A 26,048-nucleotide genomic window follows, 5' to 3' on the forward strand; every position below is an offset into this window, starting at 1 on the left:
TATTCGTGAAATGTATGTAAATTTTTAAATAACGTCACGTCGTTCGTCACTCATGACGTCATTAAACAATTAGGATTTTTATTCTATATTTTAAACCGATTTGTAAGCGGTATTACTTTCGGTGCGTGGCCGACCTAACCCCCATTAATTGCATTATCTATTATGGATCATCGTTGAAGACGCCTATTCTATCCAAATATGCGCTTTGATCACACTTATAATGAAGAGTTTGTTTTCTTTTCTTGACTTCTAGTTAGTATATTCGATGATTTGCCGGGATCGAATTCACTATGATTATTTTTTCCGTGATTAGTCATGCGTGGGAATAGCTGACTGATAATTCAGAAATTTTGCGACAGCAGTTGTTAGTTGTTTTGTTGTTGTTGGGGCGGTGGGGTCTGCCAGTCGTTGAGCTGGTGAAGATGATCCTTTTGGTGCGTCCGTGACGTTTTGATGCGAGGGTATGGTTATTGGAGATAGCCCGGATTTTTAGTACGATGTAAGAATGACTATACTGGATTGATTTTAAAAATTCAGTGATGGCATAGATACCCGCACAATTTTCTCACTTTCAGACTTTCCGTACTGACTCAGGCGTAATTTCTGGAAAAGTAAATGTTTTGTAAAAAGGATTGTGTTTGTTCATTTCATTTTGCGCCATAAAAGTCTGAAAGTACCACACACACCGGTTAGTCTGTTAGTATTTGAGCATATCCTTAGGTCTTGAGATTTTACGGTACATGTTTTACAATCTTTTTTTTTTTTATTTGAGTTGCTTGAAAAAGGTTCAGAACCACTGGTCGGGTCTCGTGTAGTTTCTTACCTAACATACTTTCAGTGGGCGTAGCATCACAATTTTTCGACATGTCAATCCTAACCCCCACCAGACTATGCCATCCAAAAATTACATCACTACAACATCACAATCACGTCATAGAGCTTGTTAAATATACGTACTATCGCCCGAAATGGCATCGGCGCCGACGATAAAGAACTTACTAACGTCAGCGATCTCTCTTATATTGGAATCGTCGCGATGTAAAAACGAGAGAAATAGCCGCTCGATTTCGGGTGCGCAGACGTGCGCGTCTTGGATGACAGTTCGTATAGTTTGAAGGTCTCTATTACGTCACTGTGACGTCCTATGGACGTAATATTTGGATGGCGTAATCAGGTGGGGGTTAGGATTGACACATGAAAAAATTGTTGTACTACGCCCGCTAGAAGTATGTTAGGTAGGAAACTACATGACACCCCACTGGTCTATGTCTTAATAAAAATAAAATAATAGAAATAACGAATAGTTCCTATTTAATTTAATACTGAACTAGGTATTTCAAAATAACCACACTGTTAGGAATTAGGATATTATTTTAAAGTATTTCTGTATTTGGTTGGCTGACTGTCGGACTGTATATGGTATTGTGATATTCCAGTATTTAAAAGATACCCCTGATTTGCAGAATTTGAGCATTTTATATTGATGAAATTTGTTTAAAAACATTCAAATTCTTTGATTTTCATAAAACTTTAGATTTATAATATTATGGCTCTTTATTTTGACCGGGCATTAAACACACCTTCTGGAAATGTAACTGTTCATTCGGCTTGGCAGAAAGTATCAGGTCATTTTGCAGTATGTTCTGCATCTCCTGGGGCCGGTGCTGGCTTCGTGGATATATTCAATGCAGAGGTGAGAGTTTTTGATGCCTATCTTTGAGACAATATATATCAATGTATAGCATAATTTTAATCTTTTCAAATTTTCACATTTTTTTTACCCAGGTTCATAATCCAAAATGGAATTGATATGTGCATTTCCAATCTTGATATTCTTGTATATTTTGATAACGAGGGATGCGATCAACTTCGTCCCTCAGGTTAAAAAAAATTTGGCTCAGACATAAAATATTCTAACTCTCAACTCTTTTTTAGAAAAAATAGAAAATCCAATTCTGATATCAAAAACTCTGGTTATGCAAGCTGTTAATAGACTGATAAGAAAAGGAAACTGGCTCCAATTTTGGTGAAACATACTAAAGCCAGTCTCCAGGCTCTGAATCCATATCTCTGACGGTAACTTTGACTGAGTCTGGACTTCATTATATATTAACTGAATCCATCTCCTTTTAACCATATATTCCACAATATATTGAGATATATTGTTTCAAAATCCACCCTACCCAAATATAAAAAGTTTTTATTTCAATATTTTGTTCAAATTATAGGGAGAAAAGAAAACATCAAAAGAGCACGCAATTCAAAGATCGTGTCAACCAACTATATGTTCCTGGCATCCAATTAAAAATATACTTGCAGTTGGTTGGGAAAATGGTAATATTATTCATATTTTTATATCCTTTCTTAAAATAACTTAATATATTTGTATAAAACAGTGAAGAAAAAGTGCTGGCAGTCGAAGTCATTTTTAAATCATCATATCGATGGAGATAAAACTGTTAAATATTCAAAAATGTAGATGCTGAGAAAGTATTTTTGACCAAATTTTTGATGATAAAAACATTGATTTTTGCAATCATCAGGTGAACTTGTGATTTATAATGGACACAATGATGAGACGCATGAAGTACCTACACTGCATACTCAAGCTATCACTTCAATATGCTGGTCAACTAATGGTTCAAGACTGGCATCTGGTGACAAGGTAGCTTGACAATATATAAAGAGTTGTGTATATTACTGAATGTAATAGTTGATTTTTTCTTCAAAAACAACAAGTTGTTTTTATTTCTTATAATATACCAATAATAATTTGTTTTCTTATAGTACGACACATATAAGAAAATATTACTAAACTTAAAATATATGTGTTCAAAAATTCATATATTTTCTTATTAAGTTACTTGAAAACATGAGAGGTATAATGTTCAACATTGTGGAAATTTGGGAAATTGCTTTATTACTTCCTTTATTGGCTTGTTGGTTGAAAGCAGTAATAAGAAATTGGTCAATTGATTTCCCTCTTCAGTCCATCTTTCAATTTGATCATTTAATGTAGACTTTTCACAGCATCTATTTTGTATTGTATAATTCAGAATCTTTGGAATTACATTAGTCATATTCTTAGGCAAAACTGTTAAATTGAGTTGCATTTTAGTGACAAGATTATATGTATGTAATGTGCCAATATGTATATCCCTATCACATATTGAATTTTATCGTATTATCGATTTAAGTTCAAAGTCTGTTGATAGTAATGATTGAAAATTGAAAAACTCTCCTACAGGCGAAATTCCAGTCAAAACGGTGCTAGCAAATGATGGGACAATGTTGCTTGCATACTTTCTTCATTGTCATCGATCTTTTATAATATTGTACTTGCAAAAAAAAGTTAGTACCGTAGGTATGTGTATATTCAATTTTAGGTTGGTGTAGCAGCTGTGTGGCGAGCTGATGATCGTGGAAGAATTCAACACAATCCTGTTTGTAGGTTTGAAATTGGAGCTGAAGTCACTCAATGTATAACACCAACATCATCTAGCAATGAAAACATCATGAGGTGGACAGTGGGATTGAATTTTGTTATTTTACAGTTTGCCTAAATACTGCAGTAGTTTCATTTCTAATTTTAAAGATATTTGGATTAATTCAATGCTTTTTTAAACCATGAGTAGTAATTTTCACGCTATAGTAGCACCAAGTGAAGTAAAATGATATAATGTTATCTTGTGGGACAATAGTATACTAAATTTTTTAGTTGGAAAGTGGTAGAAATTGTCCGGTGTTCGATCGGAGATATTGGTGTGGTATAAAAAGGATACTCGATTTGAACCTACCGGTACTTAGTTAAACGAGTATTCAACCCAAGTCTTCCACATCACCCAATATGAAAGACATGCCGAACTGGGAAGTTCTGCCCATTTTACACCTCTTGTAACTTATAGGTCCAAGTGGCTACTGATATAGTACTTTGTTTTGAGTAAAATTGTGAATTATTTCATCTGTTATTTTTGTATTCTTATAAAATACTACTGGAATACTGACAAAAGTCATGAGGTATGGTAGCTAAATGCTCCCCTATATTCATATACTTCATTGAATGAGATATCAATCATACAAACTATTGTATTATCTATTTTAATAGCAAAATTGCAAGTCTTGCTCGTGCGGCTGTAAGTGGTGATGAGAAAGCACTCGACCTTTTTGCAACTTTGGATACGAAGAAAGGTTCAAAACTACAAATGCCAAGTGTTGCCGACGGACTTTCTTTTTACTTTGGAGCAAAAAATGGTGAATATTGAATACATTTTTAGCAAATTTTCAATACAGGATATCTATTATTGAGTCGAGTAACTTATATATATACTCGTTATATAGATTGTAGGCCTCTATAGATAATGAAGTAAAAAATTGGAATAAACAACGATTAAAATAAAACAAATCGCCTGTCACAAAACTAAAATTTTGTCCAGGTGAAATTTTTTATATCGACGGGAAAGGACATGAACACCAATGCATGAAAATGGAAAATTCTGTTCATAAACTCATGTATTTCAGTGCAAAAGAAGCACTCGTCTCTATTTCATCAGACCTACAGGTAGGAATATCTTACGAGTCTAATAATCAAAAAGTAAAAAATTTAGCAGTAAAGAAAAGAAAAATCTTATTTTATTTGAGAATTTGAAATGATAGAAATGCTTTTTTCGACAAATAAGTTCTAATTAGGTGCTGATTTATCCATGTTTCTTGCAAAATACCACCAATTAAACGGTGAAAGATTTAGAATTGTTAGGACGTTGATATAAACTGTTTGATCTATGTTTAAGATGATGGAATGATTATTCCTCATATAATATATCTAATTTGGAAAGATCAATTAAGTAAGTACTAAAGCCGAACCATACACATTGGCTATTTGTGCGGAAGTTGTCTGCTTTATTTCAATTTTAAATCGTTCAGTCGCTCAGGAGAGTATTGAAAGCCTTCAATGGAGAAATTGTCCTTTTATGACGTGAAGCCTGATTTGACCATTTAAAGTGTGAAAACTGGCTTTCTACTTTATTATTTATGAAAATATAAATTTTTAGGTTGTTTTGAGTCGAGTTCATGGTGATGGCAAAACGGAAGAATTATATCGAGCAAAACTTAGTGGTCAAGGAAATAAATCAGACATGACTTGGGCAAGTGAAGGACTACTCGCTTCTGCTACTTCGGACCATTCATTGAGGTAATAAAAGGGCAATGCTTAAATATATGGACACGAAAGTTCAAAGATTAAAGCCTATGTGACTTACACTGAAACCTGTTATCTCATCATTCCAAAACTTAAAATCAATAATTCAATCTCAAATCAAGTCCCACAGTCGCAACAATTCACATTAGTATGGTAAACCGTACAATCATCAAGTTTGCTTTTCTGAAAAGAGTGGTGGAGGTGGTTAAGCTTGAGTCAATAAGAAGTGTGCACGATGGAATAGAAAGTGTTCCTCTTCAATTACAATAAAATAGCTTACATTTTGAAGGAATGTTGTGTCCCATAAAACTTGAGGAAATTTGGAAAAAATAAAAATAATACCCTTTCGGAGACATCTCTGGATACTGTGAAACTGAATTCATGACTTGTGAAAAAAAAAAAAATTCGATAGAAAGTCTAATATTATACCCAAAATTTTAATATGTTATCCTAATTATTCTTATTAATTATATCAGAAACTAATCTCAGTCATGTGATCCAACCAGATTCAATCATGTTAATTTCTTCAACTTTCTTCTGCACCTTATTCGTCTGAAATAGTGAAATACTATTATAATATTTTTCAGAATGTGGAATTTAAACTCCGATGATAATTATACTTTATCGTTGGATACTGCCCTTGGTTTTGACTCTGACGAACGTATTACTTCTGTGGCATATTCTGATCAAAAACGTAAGTTTTGAATTTAAATCATTTTTTGACAGCACAGAATTTTAAGCAAAGCTGTAGAGCAGTGGTTCTCAAACAGACAGTTATTTTTTTGGGGGGGGGGAGCGTGAAGATAATTAATAATAAAAATATTTGTTAGATTTGATCTTGCCCGTCGTTTTTTGGATATTTGCGTTCCATCCACATATTTTCAACGTATTTTTGAATGAAACATACTTTCGCCTTACTATCTGTTATTTGTAGCCTGTTTTCAGCTAGTTATTGTTGAGGCAGGTGCGAGACTTGACAAATTCTAATTATGAGTCACTGCCTAAAATGTTTGGGAACGACTGCTGTAAAGTCAGAGTTTGGTGTTTTGTCTTATTCTCAACCCTTGCCAGAGTCCAGAATTCCGAAGGCAAAATTTCAGACTTTCAACTAAAACTGAAAGAAATTTAAATTGCATTCGTAACAGTTTATTTAATAAGGCTTGCATACATCATAAGTTCTTATTATTTTTATTCAAGGATTCGGAACTGAGAGTTTGAGTGGTAAAACTAATATCAAATATATCCAATTTGATAGGAAAAATTTGACCAAAGCGATATTTTATTCATACGTTTCAGGTATTCTGGCAGCTAGTACCAACAAATGTAAAATAGCAATGTGGAATTTTTCTCCAATGTTTGATTCCAAAACAATACAGGATGCAGAAAGTCAATGGCTTCTACAGCAAGCTACAACAATTGAAACAGAAGCATTACATATTGAGGTATTATTGTTGAATTTTGTTATTTTATAGGATTAGGTATTTTATTTTTATCTGACATTATAATTTTCTAATGCTGCAAAGATATTGATAAATAAATTTTACTTGTTTCATAATCTTCTGTAAAAACGAAATTCAGTCATGTTTGATTTTTAAGAGTAGTCATGTCTGTTATATTGTATCACGACCTTTTTCGAGCAATGAAATCATTTTTAAGTTGAATCAATAGTTTTTCAGTTTTTGAAACATTATAAATACAAATTTCTTTATTATGTACGATGTATCAGAAATCAGTTCTGTGGACGTAATTCAGGCGAAAAAATTTTGACTCTGACATCAATTTGATAGAAATTTTGATTTCTGGCTTAAAACTCTGGAAAAAAGTCACATTTTCTTCACTGAAACTTTGGTGTATGTAAGCTACAATTACAAACACTTAGCATTAATCAAATCCGCTTTTTTTGAGTTTTTTTATAAGAAAATTTATCTTTGATTATCACCATTAAAGGTTTTAAATTCCAACTCCCAGGAATTCAAAACCCCTACTTTAATGAAAACAAACAAAACTCAGACGAGTCCACAACCCTGGTAAAAACTGTAAATTGATAATTTCTCATTTGCAGTGGTGCAACAGGAAAGCAGTGTTAGCTGTGAACCATGACAGCGGAGTTACTTTCTTGACAGAGCAAAGATTAAATTGGGCGATATCGAATCGGATTCTTGCTGTTCAAACTGCACCAAAACAAGCTTTTGTTGAAATAAGCCCAGAGCAATCTACACAGTCTATGGGTAATAACTCGATTTTTTTTCTGTGAGACACAAAGTTTGTTATTATTGTTGGAATCGTTTCTTTTGTAAAAAATCACTTTTCTCGCAACTAATGGGCAAAACGATTTAAAAGTATCAAAATTTATGAATGGTTGAATTGGTAAAAGACATACCGTAATATGCTCGTTTTACCGCCCGATCTTGATTAAGGGCCCTTTTGAAAAGCCGCCCGTATGAACAGAACATAAAAATAAATAAGGGCCGGTGCTTGAATACCCGCCCGATGTAAAAGCTGATTTTTCAGTGGTAGAGAACGATAGGAAATAAGAAGCACTTTTGTCACAACGCTGTTGAATTTCAAGCACCGGTAGATAACACTCACGCCTTAGGCGTCCAAGTACATAACAGATATCATTGATTACGTAACACCATGGTTCTCAAACTGGGCATCGCAACGCCCAAGTGCGTTGTTTCAATATTGATAGGGCGTCGCAAAACTTTTCTTCTTTTGCGGATTTGTACATGCGGTGCGCAGAAAAAGTCAAAATTTTTGTTATTCTCGTTAGAATCATACTTGAGAACTGGAAATACCAATATAATAATTATTGTAACAATCGAAAATAACAAGCGCCCGCGCTTGAATAAGGGCCGGTTTGAATAAGAGCCCGGTTAGAGTTGGTTGAAAAAAATATGGGCCCGGGTTATCAAACAAGCAAATACGGTATATCTTTAAGTTGTATGGTGCTCAATATTTCTGTAAAAAAATTGTATTTTTGTGTATATTGGCTGCGGTTGACGTATTGTCAGACGAGTCACTTCAGCAAACCCAACACTCACCTGAAGCATTTCAAGCAATTGATGAAAATTTTGGGGAAGCTTTTAAATTTTGTGTAGATCACGCATGATACTACTTTACTGTGGTTAGTCATTTGACCTCCATAGCCATATATTTGAGCATTGCAAATTATACCCTATTCCCATCCTTTCACATTGGAACCTGGAACATGAACGTGCCATATACTGACCATTGTACATCTCGTCGTAGTTCGTACCTCTTTGTCCTCTGTATTGTACAAGAGTTTTATTTGTATATTTCATGTCTGTTGTCATACTATAACACAGCAGTCCTGAACTGCAGTTATACTTGTTGGGGTGCATGTCGCACCGTGTCTTAGGCCAGTAAGGTCTTGAACATGTATCCCATCTCTGTTATATTGTTTAAATATTATTCAGATACTGTTACATTTTTGAGGCAAATAAACATACATACATTGCTCTGTTGTGAGCATTTTAATTATTCAGCATGAAAAAGAAGACTGAAGATGTCTAGCTCGTTTTCTAGTATATTTACCTTCTGTTATATATTTGTCAGGTGTTCCAACATTGTCTCCAACTCGTTCAATGGATCAATGGAAGAGCCCGACCCATTCTCAAAAACCTGTTCAAACCGAACTTAACACAGAAATATTTTTTACTGGTATTGCTGTCAGCAAAGTAAGTTTGAAAACGTGGGATGGGTCGTGGCCCGTGGGACAGTTTATGTTAAAATATTAGAATGTTGATATATTACATGATTATTGAGTGAGCCAAACAAGGCATATGGACAATAAGTTGGAATTAACGGTATTCCTGTAGTGCGTGTACCAGGTTAGGGTTAGGCCATAATTTTATTCCGATTTTCCTTATTTTTAATCTATTATTTCCGGAACTGTCTGTGTTAGCCAAGTGAATATACCCCCTGTCCATAGATTTCAGTCCCTTTACACAACTTGATGTAAAGTAGGCGAACAAAATTAGTTATCTTCATATTGGTACACACACTTCTGGAGCGCAAATTTACCAAGTTTGCGTTGCTGTAAACTGATTCCCCCACACCCAATACCCCACCCAAGGGGTAATAAATTGAATATCAGTAATTAATCGGGAAGGTCCAGACATTTTAAAGTCATGCAGCGATCAAAATAGGGGAAGATGCAGAAAGAATATGTCATATGATTAAACTATTTTCAGCCCTGGCCTCATTATTCATAATTGGTGAACTTCAGGTAAATCGTCACAGGGAATTCTTTCATATGTTTCATAGATTGAATATTACGCCACAGAAAAAGTATGCTGAAAAAGTTCTTTTAATGAACGTGTAGTCACGACGACCGTTTCAGAAGCCGCTATATCAGATCATGATCTCGAAATTCCCATTTTTGAAAATCCTGGCTGCGACCACAGTTATATGTATTTTTGTGATTTCGGTTATAACCACAATTTTTACAATTGAAATCTTTTATAAATTTAGGATGCTTTGGCTGTTTGGAATGGGAGTCAAGTTGTTGTGTATGATGTTGTCAACAATACATTGATACTAGCAGGTAACTATTTCGATATTTAGGAAATCGGTAATTAAGAGTCTCATAATAGAGAGTTTGATTCGATTTCTTTGGTTATATTTGTCTCAAACAAGTCTATAAGCAAGCTGCGCTCCAACACACAGTTTAATAACTGAGATAGGCAAACTACGGCCCAGGGGCCAAATTCAGCCTGTTGGATGATTTAATCAGGCCTGCCTGATGTTGCCACAACCAAACTAAAACCAAATGTTTTAGCTAAAAAATAGCTCAAGGAATCTGTTGAGATTGCAATTAAAGTTAGTACTGGCATGGGGCTTATTGTTTTCCAATTTTGTCTTTGTAACACTATAAATATTGTTTATAAAATGTAACTATTTATGTCAGGCTTACATGGCCCGCCAGTTTAGAATAGGGAATTTTTTGGCCCTTCGTCCAAAAACCCTGCCCACCCCTAGTTTATACTATTGCAGTTTCACGAGTCATAAGTTTGAACTGAAGTCGGTAATCTGCAATACAACTAATAATACCCAATGTGCGAAATTACATTTTTAATGTGATTGCTTTACTAAAAAGTTGTTTTTACTTGTCATTTGATGTTATTTGTAGAATCGCCCGTTTACTTATATAAATGTAATATTAGTGAATGCCCATAGCCAAACTTACTCCCATAACCGACCAACAGAACTCGTGAGAGAATATGGTCATATCATCGTCACAGATGATTAGTCATGATCAGTCATCTGTAACTGCTGACATCTTTGATAATGCTCAAAACATCTTGCAAAACACTTGTTGCCAGAAATACAATAAGAATGCAACATCATTTGCGTCAATCTTACAAATTACAATTCTTTTTATTCCAGGGAATTTTTTTATTGAATCTACTGTCAATGCTCTTCACGATCAAAGTTTCTTCACTGTTGAATCTGGTAATAACAAGGAAAATAATAAAGTGCAAGTCAGAAATTTTAAGGTTGGTATTGTATTGATGGAATAGTTAGAATGCTTTAGAAAGGTCATTTTGTTGTAAAATAAATTGTGGACTTCAAACTTTGTCTTTTTTAGATAGGTCTTCAGCAAACATTTTGAGTATTCAAGCCTTCTTTAATAATCACTTTCAGAAGACTAAGCAAACTTAATTCCTTTTTTTATCATCATTGAAAGTCTGAAATTCAGACTCAAAATTGAGAATTTCAACTTCTGGACTTTGGGGTGTTCGAAAATAATGTTCTGACAGCCCTGTGATATACATCCATAAATATCTATGTATTTGAATAATATGAATGAATATCATCTTTTTTATAAACCAGGGCACAGTCAAACAAGTTCTTCAATTTCAAGACAAAGAAGGTGAAGTCGTTCATCTTGATGTCTGCGGAAATTTCTTGGTTGCTGCAACAAATCAAGGAGTTCTGAGAATTTATGATTTGAGTCGAAGGTCAGAATTTTTTATTTTTATATTTCGAGAGTAAGTGAAAAAGACAAATGTTGATATTTTGAAAACATTAGTATTTAGAAATATTACAAAGAAGCGATTGCTCTTCAAGCTGGTATCTAATCAAAATTTGAATCTGTATTCACCAAAGTATTCCAAGAAAAAGTTTGAAAATTAGAAATTATCCTTTTTCGTCATTTTCTCAAGTTTTGCCTTTCTTTTAATTGTTAATCAGTAGAAATTCGATTTTGGAATATGCCATTTTTAGTTCTTGTGACATTGAAGCATATTATATTTTTGTATTCAGGGATGCAAAACCACACTGTAACTCTAAAAACATGGCAGAACTCATTCCATACTTTGGTTTGTTCAAAAGCATCAAATGCAATAGTGCAGGAACCAGGGTTGCAATGGTTATCAAGCAGGTAAACAATTTAGGATGTATACTGTTGTCTTGTCTCTTTTCAACTTTCATTTAAATTTTCAATCTGTCACTTTTAATTACTTTTATGCTTTTATTCTTCTTTTTCTCTCTTATTCTTCTTTTATATTTGAATTGTCTTTTCATTCTCTCACTTCTGGATTAATTTTAGTTCCCTCTTTTATGATATCTTTTTATTCTCTCGACTCCCACTCCTAAAATCTGTTTTATTCTCTCACACTTATAAATTTCTGTGTCATCCTGTCACTTTTGATTCCTTTTCATTGTTTCACACAAGAATCACCTTTCATCTCTTACTTATAACTGCTTTTCATGTCTCACCTTGAAGTTAGTTTTCAATTTTATACTTTTAATACCTATTTTATCTGCTTTTGAAGTACTCTTCTTTCCTTCACTTATAAATACTTTTCCTTTTTCCATTATTAATTTCTTTCTATTCTCTCACATTTGAATTACATTTCTATTCTCTCACTTTTAAATCTTTTTATTCTCTCACATTTAAACCATATCTCATTCTCTCACTTTTGTAACTTGTTTATATTACTTTGCCAGGATAATCAAGTCACCAGTCCTAAATTATACATTTACAATGTTGAAAAAGATCGAGTTGATTTGTTTGATTTTGCATCCGGAAAAAGTGGAGATGGAGATCTGATGAGATCAACAGAGGCAGAAGAGTAGGTTTTGTTGCACAGTTTGCTGTAATTGTTATTATCTTTTGCTTCAGGATGCGAGACAATATCACATCTTGACTGTGGACTAGTTAGTGTTGGTGTTTATGTGATTATAGTTGTTGTTGAGAAACATCACTTTGATCCGCAGCTAATGAACCAATTGTTTCAGATTTTCAGAACTTGAAAGATGGAAGTAATTTAAGATTTCTAATTAATATGGCGTTTTTCAAAATCGTGATAGTGTAGAAATAAAATTTAATTTAAATAAAATAGCTCAAATTTGGTTATGATAATTTATTTCCATTTTCAAATCCTTAATTAATGTAATATCTGTTTGATTCATAGACTCAGCCAGTCAATATTCTAATTTTAATTAACTTCGTTTTCCACTTATTTATTTCACAAATTTCATCACAGAAACAGAATACAAAATGCATTAGATGTGGCAGGAAGATATCCATTGTCTATCCACTGGGACACAGAAGAACCATGTTTGTTAGTTTGTGAAGCACAACTCTCAGATAATGCAAGAAGAACACCGGTACAAGCTGTTACGTCAAGCTCATCGATTGGAAGTGATACACATGAAATACCGGTACGTTGAACTGTTTATTAGTATAGAATTTTAATTTATGTCACGAGGAGCAGAAAGATGATAAAATGGCTTAATCGAATGACGAACCTTGGCTTCTTGTATGGTTACCAGTCCCTGTTAGGTATGGGGTTAGTTAAAATTGTTTCTGGCGCATGGATAAGAACTAGATGGTTGAAGAAGCTGTAACTGTTCCTCCCCTTCGGCAGTGAAGATTACAGCAACAGATGTCTTTGTAATTAAAGTGTTAGGCTCAACTTTTGTTGTTATCGCTGGTTGAAAATCGGGGGTTCAAATTCAATGCTCTTCCCCTAATAAGTTAAGTAGTCGGTGCTGAAATATATTTCATAAGAGGAAATGCTGGAAGAGCAAGCGACATTAATAATTTATTTTGTTATTAAGCTTTTTAAAATCACTTGTTATTTCTTTTTCTCAATATTTTAGATCGAACAGTTGATAGTACTTCTGTACAGCACAACAGATGAAGGAGTTCTCGTGCAAGATTCATTTAAAAAATCAATTGAGCAATCTGCTATTATTGGTTTGCGAGTTCCCAATTTTTATTTTACAAAAGCTGTAAGTATCAAATTTTAGCTAAGTCTTGTGCAGTATTTTAATATGCAAGTGTTTCATATATGATAAAGCTAAATTTTTTGTCTTTTTACATAGTTTTTTATTACTTCCAGGTGATTAGCAAAGCAGAAAAAGAACTTTCGAAGGAAAATGGTGAAAGTGTAACTTTTAGTTCGGTAAGTACTTTTGGTTTGTAATTGTTTTAACGAGTATTTGCCACAAACTAATGTTATTTTAATAAAATTGTATAACTGGCCCTTATTCGGTTGCCATGTGTTACAACATGCGAATATATTGTATCTATTGCAAAGCAAGTTAGGTGTCTTTATCGTGCTCATAAATATATGGTACCCAAATATATTATATTTGCATATTGCTTTCCAATTTGGGCTGGGCTGGCTGTATTCTTTCATCGAACTGGAACAAGTAACGTATAGGATTGGCCAAAATTGTCTATGTCAGGGTTTCTCAATCAGGGGGTGAATTTGTACTGCATTGGGGGTAAATTTTGCATCCAAGCAAAGCACATGACCAAATTTCAATGTTGACCTTTGAAAGATTTCAAGTACTCCTATTCATAAATGATGTTTGTTATGCTTTGGATGTGATCGTTCTGTCCAGTGTCCCAATTTCATAGTTTAATCCACAGTTATGGTTATAGCAAATTTTTACAATATATTTGATACTATGAGTACTATATCTTCCTCTATGATGCCAGGGGATGCGTATCTTGCAAGGATGTTGTAGCTGAAATAAACATGAATATTCTATGCAATTCAAAAGTTCTGCTGCACACTAACACAAATGTATTTCTGTAACGTTTCTTCTGACCAAAATCAGACTTCCTCAGACAAGCATTTACAACAATGTTGTTGCTAGTGTGCAGCATGACTCTTGAATTGCACATAATATTTGATACTAATTTCATTTTTCAGAAACCATTTTCTAACGTACCAATGAGAGATTTTGTCGGTTTGGAAGATTGTGATCCAACAACAAGGCGGGCAATGTTGGATTTTAGTTTCAATTTGACTTTAGGAAATATGGATGAAGCTTTTAAAGCTATTAAATTAATAAAAAGGTGAAAATTTTTGTTTTAATATAAATATTATAAGTCACAATTTTAGTTCTCAAAATTTAAATGTTAGAATATAATATTGGTTGTTTGTACGAAGATTGGTTTTAGCAAAAAAAAACATAAAAGGTTCTATATTTGGTAAACTTTTGTATAGGTATGCAAACTTCATAATACTTAGGTTAAAATAATTTTTATTTGAAGCCAAATTTAATATTGAGGACAACAAGGACATCCAAAAGTTTTATATTAACAAAAACGTACATTTTTGAACATTTATCAGTCCTACGAATCGTTTTGTGACAATTTGTTGTTGTTGCTGGATTGATTATGGTTGTTGTTGTGAAAAATCGTTTCTTTTGCAACTTATGCACCAATTGATTTCAGATTTTCAGTATTTAGAAATGGAAAAAGTCGCTGGAAGACTGTTACTGTTTTTTAAATTAATTCATCAGTTTTTGGTACGCAATGTTTCACTCAAATGTTTTCTGATCTTCATAATTAATTTATAGGTACACTTCCATATGAAATTCAGTGTCATTTTTCAAACATTTGGCTATAATTTCATGTTTTGCGCTAAAGTTCGATGTTTTTTATAATTCATGGACGCACCTCCATAAGACATTTAGCGAAATTCTTCAAACATTTGAATGCTGATTTGCCGATACTCCCGTAGTGTGTGTACCATAAGTGTGTGTAGGTTAGGGTTAGGCCGTAATTTTATTCTGATTTTCCTTATTTTAGTTCTATTACGAGTTCGGAGACTGTCTGTGTTAGCCAAGTGAATATACCCCCTGCCCATAGGTTTCAGTCTCTTTACACAACTTGATGTAAAGTAGGCAAACAAAATTAGTTACCCCCATATTGATATACATACTTCTGGAGCGCCGTTCTGCCTATCTTGCTGTGGCCATGTTAGTTACTTAACCTTTTTCCATATATTTGATCATTGTTCTCTCCATTTTATATAGTGAAGCAGTTTGGGAAAGTATGGCTAAAATGTGTGTGAAGACAAGAAGAGTTGATGTTGCTAAAGTTTGCCTTGGAAGGATGGGTCATGTCAGAGGAGCACAGGCATTAAGACTTGCTGATAAGGAACCAGAGGTTGATGCAAGGATTGCTATGCTTGCTCTTCAACTTGGAATGAATGTAAGATTTTATTAATTGTTCGATGTTTGGTATTAAATTCAAAAGCTTGTTTGGGGGAGGCTTAGAAATGACTCTCTGTTGAGTTTATGGAATGAATGTTATTCCACTATCAACCATTTTCAATTGGTTTGAAAAAATTTTATACAATGTTCACATAGGCTTTTCACTCTGGACAAGAATTCACTTTGTGGGAGTATCCACATTCAATTAGCTCCCTGCACTTTTTTTTCTTTAACATTTTGTCCCATTTGTTGAATTTTATGTCATGCTCAATCGTCAGCTGCCAACATTATTCAGATGTATTATTCCTTTAATATTATTCTGTAAACATTGAAACTGTGAGATGAAGGGTTTATCCATCACAAATAATATTTTAAATCAATAATTATAGCAACATAATAACATTAGTTAAAAATATTCATGATGTGGGGTTGGTCAGTGAGACCAATAAGGCCATTGAGGCGCCTGACCCTTTTGTATGTTCTGTATGGGAGTATTAATTCGGTTACTTTAGTAATGATAAAAACAAATTGAAAGAGTGAAGCCGTGGGCAATCTTGCTTAAAGGATTCTTTTGATCCTCACCATGTCATAATTTGTCTTAGGATGAAGCTGAACGTCTGTACAGAAAATGTCAAAGATTCGACTTGCTGAATGAATTTTATCAAGCAACTGGAAAATGGGCAAAAGTAAGCAGTTGATAATATAATATGTTCTTATTTATTTGATAGGAAAAAGCATAGAGCACTCAGACTACCATTGCTAGTAAACTTAAAATAGTCTTTTCACCCCTCAGACCCCAGTCTGATTGCCCACACACATTTCACACATGATTTGTGATGTGAACAGAATGTTATGTGGAACCATTTTACACATGATTTATTGTGTGATCAGAATGTTATGTGTAATTCTCTACCACTTAGCGGTTTCCTTGACAATATTGACTTGAACTTTGAAGCTGACATCGACCTGTATTTATCATAATTCTATGGAATTGTAACAATTTTGTACTACCGTCTGGTCTGTACTATTGCTAAATCTAATGTTTTTCTTTCTTGTTTCATTTCAGGCACTTGAAATAGCAGAGCAATTTGATAGAGTACATTTGAGAACAACATTTCATAATTATGCAAAACATCTTGAACAATCTGAGGAAATTGCTGGTGCAATACCAATGTAAGTTCTTCAAATCACTGAAAAACTGAGATGATCAGAATTTACTGTTCTGGTTAGACTTCGAAAATATCAAAATCTTTATATAATGTTTTCTAAGTTTAAATGTATCCAAGAAGACAAATTCCTAGTCTTTATAGTAAGATTAAAATAATGCAAATATGAAAAATTTCATCAATTATAAAGAATGATTGAAAGTACATTTTATGCAGAAGAAAATTCAAATGAATTCTGACTCGTAATAAAACCCAAATCATGTAATAAAACCTCCGGATTTTTGACAATTTGTTATAAAATTTTGACTTTATATTTGGTGTGTGCGAGACTTCTTAATTCATTGTTAAGAAGCCTTAGAGAACCCTGTGTTCCTACAGAAAATAAAAATTCGGAATTCTGAGTCTGACTCTCGACTTTGATCAGTTTGAAAATACCAGTGAAAACACGCCATACTCAATTTTTGTGACTCAAAAGGATAGTTTTTAGATTATTTTCAAGTTATTTCTAAAATTAAGGACTTGCCATATTGTGTATAAACTGTTTTGCATTTAAATTATCTATCCGTTTTAATTTGCATAAAATTTCAGATAAATTGGAGAATTATATTAAAATTTTTTTTAAAAATGATCAATTGTATAAACGAGAATATCGGTCAGAGACCGAAGACTTATCGATGGAAAGTTAGGGGATCCCCCAAAACAGCGCTCTTACTCAATAGTGACACCTTGTGTCCCATCACTAATTAATTAATAAATCGCTAATTATACGACATAGTTCAATATGCTTCTGGTCTGAGATAAGATGAATGCACATGCAAAATCTGGAGCAGATTCAATCTCGCTTTCGTGAGATATCGCGTGCATCTAACAGACAAACAGACAGACAGACAAAACCTATCAACATACTCACCGATTAAAATCGATAAGTAATAATAGTGTAAAAGTTTGAAAGTAAATTAATCTTTTTTTTTTCCAGGTTTGAAAAAGCAGGAACTCATTCATTTGAAGTCCCGAGAATGTTATTTGATGACATTGACATGCTGGAAACATATGTTCTCAAATCAAAGAACAAGTAAGTTCAATTTTACTTTGATGGAAGATTTGACCTAACTCAGGATTTTATTTCTGGTCTCAGGTTGAAAGACATTTTGATCTCAGCTCCAAAACCAGATTTTAAACAAAAACAAAAGTTTTCTCTAATCGCATATTGACAATGATTTTTAGTTTTTGTTGTAATTTCTGAATTTGATTATCACAATGAAAAATCTTACACATCATCTCTGAAAAATTCTTCGACATCGTTCTGACTTCTAAACCTGGAGTGTTTGAAAATACGTCTTCAGCTCCAGCAACTTTTTCAGTATAATCATTTCATCGACTCCAGAATACTTTGAATCTACTTTAAATGCCTAAGCTAGAATATTTTTTTACTTTTCTTTCCAAGGACTTTTCTTCGATGGTGGGCCCAATACATGGAATCAACAGGAGAAATGGAGACAGCACTCAAATATTATGATCAAGCTGGCGATATTTTTTCACTCGTTCGTGTTTATTGTTATTGCGGCAAAGTGGAAAAGGTAAAACAGAATAAATTTTTTCAGTAAGACTTTTGAACTAAAAGTCTGATTACCGAAATTTTGAATAAATAAAATGAGGAATAATAAAACGAGAATATTGGTCAGAGACCGAAGACTTATCGATCGAAAGTTATGAGATCCCCCAAAACAGCGCTCTTACTCCATAGTGACACCTTGTGTCCCATCACTAATTAGTTAATAACTCGCTAATTATCCAACATAATTCGCCCAAAATCAATAGGCTTCTGGTCCGAGATGAGATGAATGCACATGCAAACTCTGGAGCAGATTCATTCTCGCTTTCGTGAGATATCGCGGGCAGCTAACAGACGTACAGACAGACAAATACCTATCAACATACTTACCGATTAAAATCGATAAGTAATAAACGGCCACCAGAATCTTTTAATACTTTTTTTTTGTTATTATAATATGAAGTTATCCAATTATTGATCATTAATCATGAAAGTCACCCTCTCCTCTAACATTAGCAGCTATCAATTTTATATTTTCAATTTAATTCCTTAGATTTAGAATGTCTTTGGGGTACCCTTGTAGTATGTGCACCCTAATTTTATTCTGATTTTCCTTATTTTAGTTCTATTACGAGATTGGGGACTGTCTGTGTTAGCCAAGTGAATGTACCCCCTGCCCATATGCTTCAGTCCCTTTACACAACTTGATGTAAAATAGGCGAACGAATTAGGTTACCTCCATATTGGTACACATACTTCTGGAGTATCGTTCATGGGGGGTAAACTAACTCACTCAATATTATGTATTACTTACTATGTACATTTTGTTAAATATTTTTAGGCTGCAGGAATCGCTAACGAGACAAAGAATCGTGCAGCATGTTATCATCTCGCTCGTCATTTTGAAAACAGTGATGATATAAAACAAGCAATACATTTTTATACTTGTGCTGCAACATATGGGAATGCTATCAGGATTTGTAAAGTAGGATTTGAATGTTTTAATTTTTACAAAATTCTGTTTCTGTTTATTCCAATTTCCAAAGCTCAAACTGCAGTATTGATAGCCTAAGCACCTCAGGTAAGAACACAGCTTAGCAGTGAGCACAGACATTGTTAGGACCTAATCTGATGTAATGCCACATGGTGGCGCAACATTCATATAACATCTTCCTGGAGAATTTAACCATCTCTAACTGCTAAAAAATTAATTTGATCACCTTTGACCTGTACGTAAAAATGGCAGAATAAAGAACATTGAATTTTTTCCCATTTAGCAATAATAGTAAAACTCTGACTAAAATACGATTACTTCAACAGGAACATGGATTTGAAGACCAACTGATGAATCTAGCGTTATTGAGTTCACCAACGGACATGGTAGAAGCCGCAACGTATTACGAGACTCGACCAGACTTGGTTGAAAAAGCTGTTCTGCTCTACCATAAGGCAGGACATTTCTCGAAAGCGTTGAAATTGGCATTTGATACCCAGCAATTTGGAGCTCTTGAATCTATCGCACAGGTTTGTCTGGTGTTCATTTTTAAATTGTTTAGAAAAGTGGTTCTCAGACTTTAAGTCTGGCGTCCCACTTCAACAATAACTAGGTAACAATAAGCTACAAATAACAGATAGTAAAGCGAAAGTATGTTTTAATCAAAAATCATGTTGAAAATACGTCGATGGAACGTAAATATCCAAAATAAAAAAATTCAAGTATTCAAAACAAGGCGAGCAAGATCAAATCTAACAAGTATTTTTATTTTAAATTAGCTCCACGCCCTCTCGAAAAATTGTCTACACCTCACTTCGCGCGTTTCATCGTTTGAGAACCACTGGTTTAGTATATTAGTATTAATTTGCATATACTGTAACGCTGAAACCGAGCCATTGTGATTCCAAGTCAGCTCTCCACTCCTTTCCTGTAGTAAGTAGAGTGGATGACTGATACAGATATATTTAAAACTTATTGCTTTTAATGTTGAAGGATTTGGACGAACGAGCTGATCCTGTGTTGTTGGAAAGATGTGCAAACTTCTTCATGGAACATCAACAATATGATAAAGCTGTCAGCCTGCTTGTTATTGCAAAGAAGGTTTGTTAACAATGGTTATTATTATTTTTTTTTTTCACACTCTGAGCAGGGATACGATTCTTCTTGTTGAGACTTATTCGTTAGTTTTTGAGTTGAAGCAGGAGACATAATTTTTCCCCAGTCACACTCATAATTTTGTATTTTCCATGATTGAAACTTGAGTGGATAGATTCTATAACTTGAGACTTGTATTACTCAAGATTCCCTGATACTGAGGCTGTCTAAAATTATAACAAATGCTGATTTTCATGATGCAAATTTGTTTCTCGCACAACGTGTGTCTGGAGTCGTAATTGGTTTTACAGTACTCTCAAAAAAGCCACTTTTCGAAACAGCACAAATTTAGAATACCTTGTATTGTAGGCCGAAAGCTATGGAAATCCTATGAAAGCACAGACCATTTAAATTACTAATAATCAAAATTCGACGTTGTGGTGCATTGTGCTGAGCGTTAGGATAAGCACGTCACCGCACCTCTGATTACCTTATGCGGGTTCACAGGTCCGAATCCCATGCGTTGTAATTATGCGCGAGGGAATTGCCTTAACGAGAGGCTGTGTTAAGCCGTCTTATCACTTTCCCCCCTCCTGGGATAAATATTCAAATCCTATCCTGTTCTATCCAGTGACAAATACCTACCATGTATACACTATTCTACCTTTATATCTCACAAACCCCATTTTTCATTTTTCCAGTATCCCGAAGCTGTTGATTTATGTCTGCAAAACAGTGTCAAACTAGATGAATCGTTGGTGGAAAGATTGACACCAGACAAAGATATGACGCCGTCTTCAGGAACTCGTGAACAACTTCTTATCAAGCTGGGAGATTGCTGTATGAAACAAGGATCTTATCATTTGGCTTGTAAGAAGTATACTCAAGCTGGAGATAGAGAAAAGGTAAGATGTTGGGCGCTCCAAAAGTGTGTGTACCAACTACCAACATGGAGGTAACTAGTTTTGTTCGCCTACTTTACATCAAGTTGTGTAATGGGACTGAAACCTATAGGCAGTGGTGTTCTAGAATATTTGCAATATCCTGACTTCCCCCAAAATTAGATTGAGTCACATTTTGTTAAAGATTTTTTGAGTTTTCAATTTTTGAAAGAAATATGTCGCACTTTTTGGAACAATTTTTAAAGACTCTTTTTGTGTCTTGCTTTTTGTGAGGCTTGATTTGAGCCACCCATTTTTGAAGGCTCAAATTGAGTTGCAGATTTCAAAGACTCAACTTGAGTACCACTCAATGATACAGTTGCACTGTCTTTAAAGACTGCGCTTGATTACATTATTTCTTATTTATTTTAATTTATTGCCTTATGAATATCTTGATGTTCGCTTAACTGAGATCATAGTGACTTGATACTACTAACCATTGAATTCTATGTGTTTTTTGAGTGAGATTCAACTTGAAATCTGGGAAGCATGACTTTTTATATGATGCTTATTCACGTGTTCAGTTCAGAACAAGGCCCGTCCTTGAAGTGAAAGTATTCAGATAATTTACAGAGTTCAAAAATATTTTTAATATGAAATTGATTGCTTTTACACATACGCTGTTCTCGTTTCAGGCGATGAGAGCTTTGCTAAAATCTGGTGATACAGAGAAGATTATATTTTTTGCTGGAGTATCAAGATCAAGAAACATTTACGTGATGGCTGCAAATTATCTTCAATCGTTAGATTGGAGAAAAGATCCTGAAATTATGAAACATATCATCAATTATTATACGAAAGGAAGAGCTCTTGATTCTTTAGCTGGGTTTTATGATGCGTGCGCTCAGGTGAGACATGTTCGAATAGCTATCGGTTATTTCATTATAACTTACCTGGAGGTGGCGCATCATGCTAAGCATTGGGAATACGCTTCTCTGATTATCATGCATGGGTTCACAGGTTCGAATACCATGCAAGCTTAGTTATATGCGATAGAATTGCTGGACTCGGCACCGCAGGGTGGTTCCCGTAGCCGCTGGTCGATTACAAGCTTCCTTCACCGAATCCATGTTTCCGAAAACAAATAACTAGCTAACTAATCCCATACTCAACATGGACTGGTAACTGGACGAGAGGCTGTGGTTAAGCCGTCTTATCGTCTTTTCTCCCCCCCCCCCCCGAATAAATATGTAAATCCCATCCAATACTACCAATATACAATTGTTGTAGATAGTATATGCATGCATGGTCATGCATTTATTGGTAAAATAGGGATAAGAAGCATTTTGAATAAAATTGGTAAAAAAGTTGTTTCATATTCATTAATTTAGGTTGAAATTGATGAATATCAGAATTACGATAAAGCTCTTGGTGCGATGACAGAAGCTTTCAAATGTTTATCAAAAGCTAAAATGGCAAACAAGCAACAACAAGAAGATAAAGTTACAGAATTAAAAACCAGAATCGCTCTTGTCAAGAAGTTCATTCAGGCTAAAAGGTGGGAATCATAATTGTGGAATTTGCTTATCATAGGAACATGCTTGCTACTGCACCTCTAATAACTCTGTGTGGGTTTGCTTGAATCCTCACTGTCGTAGGGTGGTTCATGTTCCTCTCGTAAATGTCATGGACCCACCACCATAAGGTCCCATGCATCAGAAAACTAATTTCTGGTTTACTAAACCCGTACCCAGCATGGACTAATAAGCGGATTAAAATCTGTGTTTTTCTCTAATGATTGAGCTCTATTGTAGTTTTTGCAATTCATATCCCGTATTCTTAACCAAATCTGGTGAAAGAGTAAGAAGGTTGTTGCTATATTTTTACTCTGAATCAGATGTTACCAAATTTTTGTTCATATGCGCCAACTTATCAGTGAGAAAAAAAAATCATGGCGCACTTACACAGAAAAAATGCTGCTTTCAAATAAAACTCAACGCTGTGATCGTTAATGTTTACTTTATGCCTATTCCAGTTGTTCAACACAGTTCTGTTCATTTTCTGCTCGCTGCTCTAAATCATATTATAGTTCCTAAGCATGTAACAAAATAGGTTTTGATACATTAGGATTCTGAGGGAAAGGGTACGTACACATTGGTGATCGATTTTCAATAGCAAGACTTAGTTTGAATTGACATGGTTTGCCAGCAAGAGTATAATGTTACCAGATAAATAGCTTGGTTGACTTCCAAACTTCATAACTAAAATATCTTTGTTAGGTTGTTTGATAGCGATTCATTGGAAGCTACAAAACAGTGTCAAGTTCTTCTGGCTGAAAATGATTTGGATTCTGCTGTGAGAATTGGAGATGTTTATGGAGTTTTGATTGAAAATTATGCTCATACCCAAGATTATGAAAAGGTAATTTGAATTTTTTATGTGATTTATTTAAGATTTTGAGATATAAATAGCAGTGTTTATTCTGAGGTGCTTGGAAGTATTTTTTCTAGTGCATTTAATTAGTACACGCTGCATACTGATTAGTAACTCGTCGAAGTGAGGAAGTTGTAAGGCGCTTGCTAAAGTACTGGACAGTTGTTAAGTTACATCTTGCTCCATCATCAAGTCCAAGGATATTTAACAAATAAACAATAGACTGGTAACAGTATGACATAACGGTTTGACATATGTTTTATTGATTTTCCTCTTCTCAAGATAACCTATAATTTTTCTTTGTATTTTCGATCATTTCCAAAATCCAGGCTTATCAAATGATGCAAGAGATGCAAAGACGAATCCCAACAGTCAACATGGCGTATTACGTCAACATGAGAACGATTGAAACAGTTCATCAGGCTCTCGGTGTTAGTCAAGGACGAAGCAACAACACAGCAGTTGTCGGAAAAACTATCAATTCTGGTTTTGATAGCGACGATGAAGATCTCGACAAAAATGATATTTCTGAGGAGATTTATGATAACGGAGATTCCAGTGTTGATATGTATAGATTTAGATGAATTCAGGAATTAGAAATATCACGACCGCGCATAACAAAAAAGTTATAGTTACGGGTAATAATAAAGCATTGTAAAAAAAATATCATTGAAGTTAGGGTGCAGTGTTTCATATTTACTAACAAAAGAATCCATTTGAATAATTAAAACATAGATTTAGATGAATTATTGCTCTATAAATCAGGGGTCGGCAATCTTTTGTCACTTGCGGGCCAAAATTAAGAGTTACAAATTTAAGTGGGCCACACGTGATGAATCACATTTTTTACACAGATCAGAAGTTGAAATTTTAGACTTTAAATAGCGAGCAAACACTGCGACAACGCGTGGACTCAAGTTGTCTCACTAGGCAAAAATTTTACAAATGACATTTGAATTACGGTTATCGCTGTTTGGTTGCTAAATTTCAGTGAAGCGACACGTGCCGGAGTATTTAACTCAGTGGGCTGTAGGTTGCCGGCCTTTGCTATAAATTATCAAGTTCGTAGATTAGAAGTATCGCAAACACGTTAGAAGTAGTTTTCACTCAATTCTGTAAACAGAAAATCATTTTGTAGTAGTGTAGTAAAATCACAACATTGGTGGCATATGGAAATTAAAAAAAGACGGTTTTGTATGAATGCACCATTAGAGTAAACTCGTACCTAATTATTAGAAAAAATTTTTGTATTTATAAATTGTTATATTAATGGTTTTAAAACGCAAATTTTTTTTTTGACCTAATTATTTATAAGGCTCGGAGGAAGCAACACCCTAGGCAGAACAAAACTTAAAGTGAAGGGACTTCTCTGTTTGGCGTATTACTATTCCGAATTCAGTACTTTTTGCGGGTTTACTCCTGACCTTGACTCGAATCAGCAGATTAACAGTCTTAAACTCAAGGTCCCTAACACCCATTCATTCCTTTATGAAGCGCCAATTTTAGCAAAGTCAACATTCCTGTTTTATTTGGCTGATTTCTGCTATTAGGTTTAGTGGTTAGGTGCAGAATTCTCATTGTTTGTATTAACTTTAATTTTTATTATTTATAAGAAGTTAGTTGGTGTTATTATTTTCGTGGAACACTGTGTTGTATATTTTGTTTTGCACTCCACGCTTCTATAAAAGTGTCAAACATGTGAAATTTTGATAAAAAATGTTAATTCTTGTTCTATTATGGCTATTCAGACGGAAAAACTAATCTTAAATTGGTATTCCTTTAGTTACATCGGTTTTTGATTTATGGCTTCAAATTTTGTTCTGTTAGCTAAATTTATGTATACTTTAGTTCTTCATATATTAATGTTTTGATTTTAAAATAGACCAACTTGTGACATTGTGGTACAAAATTCATTTTTTTTACAACTGTATTTTTATATGTAGAAAATATATTTACTAAAAATGTTGCACATTGAGTCAAATCATTTTTTTTTTGTTCTGTATCTTTCTGGATTGCACGAGGTCTTCACAAAGCGCTTGTTTTAACTGAACCTTTCCGCGGAGGCATGGTAGTGTGAAATGCAATGCCTCATTTGGTTATATGCGGGGTTCATGTTCGGTAGATTATCAGCTGCGCTCGTAGCAATATCAGGGACCATGATAACATAATGACGCAAGTACTTCTAGTTGGCGTGGCACAACCATTTTGCATATGTTATTTCTAACCCCCACCTGACTGTCAT

At 34.1% G+C, this 26,048-nt stretch overlaps 1 protein-coding gene across 1 annotated transcript; it reads left to right on the plus strand.

Annotated features, from left to right (window-relative positions):
* The first annotated feature begins 1,535 nt into the window (after positions 1–1,535).
* LOC120332502 (intraflagellar transport protein 140 homolog) lies at positions 1,536–25,773 on the plus strand. The gene is made up of 33 exons (XM_039399757.2): positions 1,536–1,693; positions 2,229–2,334; positions 2,544–2,665; positions 3,387–3,520; positions 4,106–4,251; positions 4,434–4,558; positions 5,049–5,188; positions 5,782–5,888; positions 6,491–6,636; positions 7,257–7,422; positions 8,774–8,895; positions 9,692–9,764; positions 10,607–10,716; positions 11,054–11,181; positions 11,486–11,603; positions 12,173–12,297; positions 12,712–12,889; positions 13,331–13,462; positions 13,573–13,635; positions 14,395–14,540; positions 15,506–15,683; positions 16,288–16,371; positions 16,752–16,858; positions 17,828–17,923; positions 18,296–18,428; positions 19,245–19,388; positions 19,724–19,927; positions 20,391–20,498; positions 21,194–21,397; positions 22,069–22,281; positions 22,765–22,931; positions 23,653–23,794; positions 24,136–25,773. The coding sequence occupies exons 1-33, from the start codon at positions 1,547–1,549 to the stop codon at positions 24,388–24,390; spliced, it is 4,569 nt and encodes a 1,522-aa protein (XP_039255691.2). The 5' UTR covers positions 1,536–1,546; the 3' UTR covers positions 24,391–25,773.
* The last annotated feature ends 275 nt before the right edge of the window (positions 25,774–26,048 follow it).

Source organism: Styela clava, chromosome 13 (genome assembly GCF_964204865.1).
Source record: "Styela clava chromosome 13, kaStyClav1.hap1.2, whole genome shotgun sequence".
Taxonomy (NCBI): Eukaryota; Metazoa; Chordata; class Ascidiacea; order Stolidobranchia; family Styelidae; genus Styela; species Styela clava.